Genomic DNA, 4,981 nt, shown 5'->3' on the forward strand with positions numbered 1-4,981 from the left:
TAATTCATGTGATCCTCAAAGAAAATATTCGTGTAGCTCACAAGAAATAGATTGATGTGAGCTTCAACAAAAAAAACATGTCTATTGACGTTTATCAACCACATTTATTAGTGTAGTTGTGTTAGTATAAAAGAGACCAAACTTACAAAGTTAAATGTATTTTAATTATATAAAATAAATTTATATTAATTATAATTTATTTTAATTTATAAAAAAATGTTATTATTATTATATTTATATTATAATCATATTTTATTGTACTTGTTGTAATGTCCATAAATAAGTGTAAACATTTAAATATGGATTTAATATAAGAGAAATGTTATAATGTTTGTAATTAAAAAATATAATATGATTTAATTAAAAAAAATAATAAGACATAAAACATAACAATGTTTATTTTTATTAATAAAATTATAAACAAATTTTCCTTCAAAAATTATAATATACATATCACATTAAAATAAATTGAAATAATATGTTTCATATTCCTAACCATGATATTTTAAACATATAATAGTAAACATATAGAAACTTAATAAATTTAATTAATAAGCATATAATTAACAATAAAAATATTTATAAATATAAAAATATGAAATATATATAATATAAATAGTAGCTATAAATTATGAACTATATAAATTAAAATAGTTATTCATATTTGAAAACTTTATATTTAAACTTAGTTAATAAGTATACAAAAAAGTATTATTTATAGTAAAGAAAATCTAAGATTTATATATGTTTATCTCACTAGCATAGATCCATCTTAATTTGGGATCTATCAAGCATGAAGATGAATCAAATTTCTATAGGTTTAAACATTTATTAAGTTTCACACTTCAAAAAAGTTTTACATATTAAGAGATTTGATCCCTATTTAGGCTAATACTAGTATATAAACATCTCATTTATAATATTATTATTACAAATAAATATAAATCTTTTTTATTTAGCAGTGTGTGTAAAATCTATTTTATTTTTATATATAAATATTTCTATTAACATTCATATTTGTTAAGTTAAAAAATAATTTCTATAATTTAGAATAAAAGAAATTTGTAATTATTTTTCACTCAACATGGAGTTGACACAACCTTTGAATACAAATGAGCCATTGTCACTCCTATGCATCCACTTTGAGGGTGCAATCTAATGATGGTATATGATATCTCATGAAGCATTAAAGGCTATGTAAACTTGGAAAATAAGAATATGTTAACGTGGAAGGATAATTAGATCTGCTTACTCAATGAATTTGAAAATGGTGTAAAAATATGAAATATAGGAAAATGAGTTATATATATATATAGTGTGTGTGTGTAACTATGTGAATTTAGAGTTTTCCTAACATTGTTATGCTAGTCTATATGCAAAATATAATGCATATGTTATTGTTAGTGCAACCTTTGAGTATCTAAATAATGGAATCTTGCTACAAACAATGGTAGAATTGTAGAGAACATATTGTTCTTGTGCACAACTATTTTTCCAATAATTACAATATTAATTTTATATTATTTTAAAATTATGAAATTCATTATATCCTTATAATTACAAAAGTGCAACCTAAAAGAGTCTTACCATTATTTGACATTAATCTTTTAGATTGTAGGTCTTAATATAATTTATTGCATCTTATAATTTTTTTTCCAAATAGTTAAGGCCCTAAAAAATTATAGCAAAACTAGATGAGGGGTGTATTATAATTTATTGCATCATATAATTTTTTTTCCAAATAGTTAAGGCCCTAAAAAATTATAGAAAAACTAGATGAGGGGTGTATTTTAAGATTTTGATATATGTCAAGAAAAAATTGTATTAAATTTAGTGTATATATATAATATGCAGAGTCAACAATATATGGGTATGTAGTTTTATGGACAATAGATTTGTCTAGCTTATAGAAAAATAATGTCAAAGATAAAGATATATGTATGACCTGTTTTTTCAAAAATTGATGTTTTCTTATATTTGCAACACAAACCACTAGGTTTGTAACCCTGAAACTATATCCAAAGCAAGCAAATCACGAGACATGTAACATCCCACCTAGAAATTTTAAGATAAAAAAAAAAAGAAAAAAGAAAAAAGATTATTAATTGTTTCATATAGAATTACCTTCTCTTCCATTCCCAGACAAATTCATTTCTTTAATATATTTCATAGTTAACCATTTACATTTTCAAAAATTTTAAATATTTTTAAAAATATGTGTTTTTTAAATAAAAAAAATTATTAAAAAAATTAACTAAATTAATTTTTTAAATAAAAAATCAATATTATTTAAATATAAAAATTGAAAAACTCATCATTTTTAACCGGAAAAATATTTTAATATGGAATTTTATCCCTTTAATGCAAACATTTACGTTTCTTTAGTGTTCAATAAAATAATTTCTCTTTTCGTTCTGACAGTCATAAAATAAAAATGGATTGACAATGATGGTTTTTACTGTTGGGAAAACGCAAATGCCTTGGAAATCACAAATCCCTTTTACAGTGATATCAAACAATGAAGGCAAGCACTTTGCCTACTAGGCCTCTTCGATACCCGGTAAAGAAAAATTGCCAAAATACTTGAATATCAGCGAGATTCGGTACGGATGGTCAAAGGCTATTGCAATGCCACAGATTAATGAAAAGGCACGAAAAGCCTTGGGGCAATCAGAATGCGTAATGTGGACAACTCCATTCAAAACTTAATTTTATCGGAAAGGAAAAGAGAATAATGAAATAAAATGCATTCCTAGGTTTAATATTCAATCCTTAGGACTTCATATCCATATCCATGATTGATTTTTTTTTGTTTTATAATGGATTTGATGACCGTTGGTTTCTTCTTCATTCTTGAGCCTGGAGAAGCTACAAACCCTAATCAAATCAGAATGAAAGTACAGTACTCATCACTTTAGAATTATAAAATGTGGATAAGGTATACAGAAGAGCATATGGAGTAGCCATCAGCGGCCAAAAAGTCAATCCATCCACAACGGGCAACTTCAACTGCAGTTATTTGCAGGCTTTAGGCATCTTCAATACCATAGATTCTTCACAAAACATCATTAATTCTACCCACTGAAACGTACTATCTACATTATCTATTTTACTTACAACAGAACAACATAGGTACTCCCTCTCCATTCTCCACATGAAGAAACTCGGTCTCCATCATTTAATTTCATTGGTACGAGCTGCCATTAAGGGTGACCGAAAGACAGTTGCCTTCATATTCATGACCAGCTGAAACAACCAGTTTTTCTTTCTCAACGCGATCAGGCTTTGTTCGTTCTTCCATCGACTTCTGAGAAGCAGACTTTCTGTAGATTCGGCATAACACCATATCCACATTCTTCTGCACATGCCAACTTACAATCATTCAGAAACTTGTACAAGAAAAGCAATGTGCTTCATTTCTTTGGGTGCTGAGATTTTTGTCTGTATTGTGCCCATCTATAAATAACACATTATTAAAAAAAAGTATTAGATCACCTTTGGTGGAGACGAGCCCAAATCTGGCATCCTATACTCGTTCATGATCCACTCCGTCCTTTGTCCAAGCGGGGCCCTTCCTTTATAAAATACAAGAGTTTTCTTAACGCCGATGCACTGGAGCAGCTCGTTGCGAATCGCTCTGTCTGAACCGGTGGCTTTACAGTAACCCGACTTCGTCAATCTGCTTGGCCGAGGGAATCTCTGGGTATCTCTTGGCACGAAGAAGAACCATTGCCTTTCCCGAGCATCACTAGCCAAACCTGCAACACATTTATACATCAATTTCAAGTGAAAAAACATTTTCAAATTGAAACTGAAGGAATCCACACTGAGTGATCCCCCTGGTGACTCCTAGGGATCATATCATATGAAATTCAAACCGGGGAATACGCAGAAAGAAGTTAAATTTACCTTGTAACTGCCATGGATCATATTGATACAAGTCCAAGGTTGGTATAATTAAACCGAAATGCTGCTGGTGGCCGCCTTCCACACGTCTCTTGACATAGAAACCCACCAGTTCCTCCTCCGTGGGATAGAATCTGAAACCTGGAATGACCATCGACTCCCGCTGCACCGCTCCATCGTTGTACATTTCTTCCATATGATCGGCTTGGAAAAACCGCTTATACAAATTGCCTCCACATGTTCTCTATATAAATACACACACGCAGATTTCACTGAGGGAAGTTCCTCCGATTGTGTCGGAAAAATGAGTTAAAGCAGTGACAAGGACATCGGAATTCGATTTCCACAGAAAATGTAAGCATTTGACATAAATTTCCACGCGCATAGGGAATCGGTGAATGAAATAAAAAAGTAAAAAATCATTCCTCCGCGTAGTGATAGTGCTGAGCAGTGTAAAGGTTTTCTTAGTCCTGAAGTAAGCGAAATTTCAATGAAGTTTCTGTTGAAAATATAATTTCAACTGCGATACAGTTGAGCCATGCAGCAGCATGAGGACAATAAACCGTACGTTTCACCAAGGATTAGGAGAAAAATTCGCTTCAACATAAATTTGCAGGATCCGCTTTAACCTCAGCCGTCACATCTAACCGATCAACGGTCCAGATCGCGTCGGCGTATCGGCAAGTCGGCATATCGGCTGGTTGGAGCATCGGAGGCAGGCAGCGGCAGCGATATGAAATATCGCCGACGAGCGATCGCCGATATCGCATCGGCGAAGTCGAAGTGAAGGACTTATAAAGAAGCTTTTGTGTTTGCGATGAGCAATCGCCGATATCGCTATCGGCACATCACTATCGGCAATGTCATAGGGTCGGGGTCTTTAACATGAGTAAAGTTGCGACGCGATGGAGCGGACCCGACAACATTATAAATAGTTTTTTGATAAACTTTCAAGTCCGCGCTCAGGCCATTTTTAATGTATTTCAGGTATATATATATATGATCGGAGGTATCGGCACACAGTGCGATCGGCATATCGCAATCGGGGAAACCATGGGTGCAAAACTTTACATAT

The 4,981-nt window shown here is 31.6% G+C and overlaps 1 protein-coding gene across 1 annotated transcript; it reads right to left on the minus strand.

Moving 5' to 3' along the window:
- Positions 1-3,184: 3,184 nt before the first annotated feature.
- Positions 3,185-4,102, minus strand: LOC149217909 (NAC domain-containing protein 22-like). The gene is made up of 3 exons (XM_089391450.1): positions 3,910-4,102; positions 3,496-3,758; positions 3,185-3,355 (listed from the first exon to the last, which is right to left on the minus strand). The coding sequence occupies exons 1-3, from the start codon at positions 4,100-4,102 to the stop codon at positions 3,185-3,187; spliced, it is 627 nt and encodes a 208-aa protein (XP_089247576.1).
- Positions 4,103-4,981: the final 879 nt, after the last annotated feature.

Source organism: Pinus tabuliformis, chromosome 1_1 (assembly GCF_031772625.1).
Source record: "Pinus tabuliformis cultivar Carrire ecotype Pingquan chromosome 1_1, CPIR1, whole genome shotgun sequence".
Classification (NCBI taxonomy): domain Eukaryota; kingdom Viridiplantae; phylum Streptophyta; class Pinopsida; order Pinales; family Pinaceae; genus Pinus; species Pinus tabuliformis.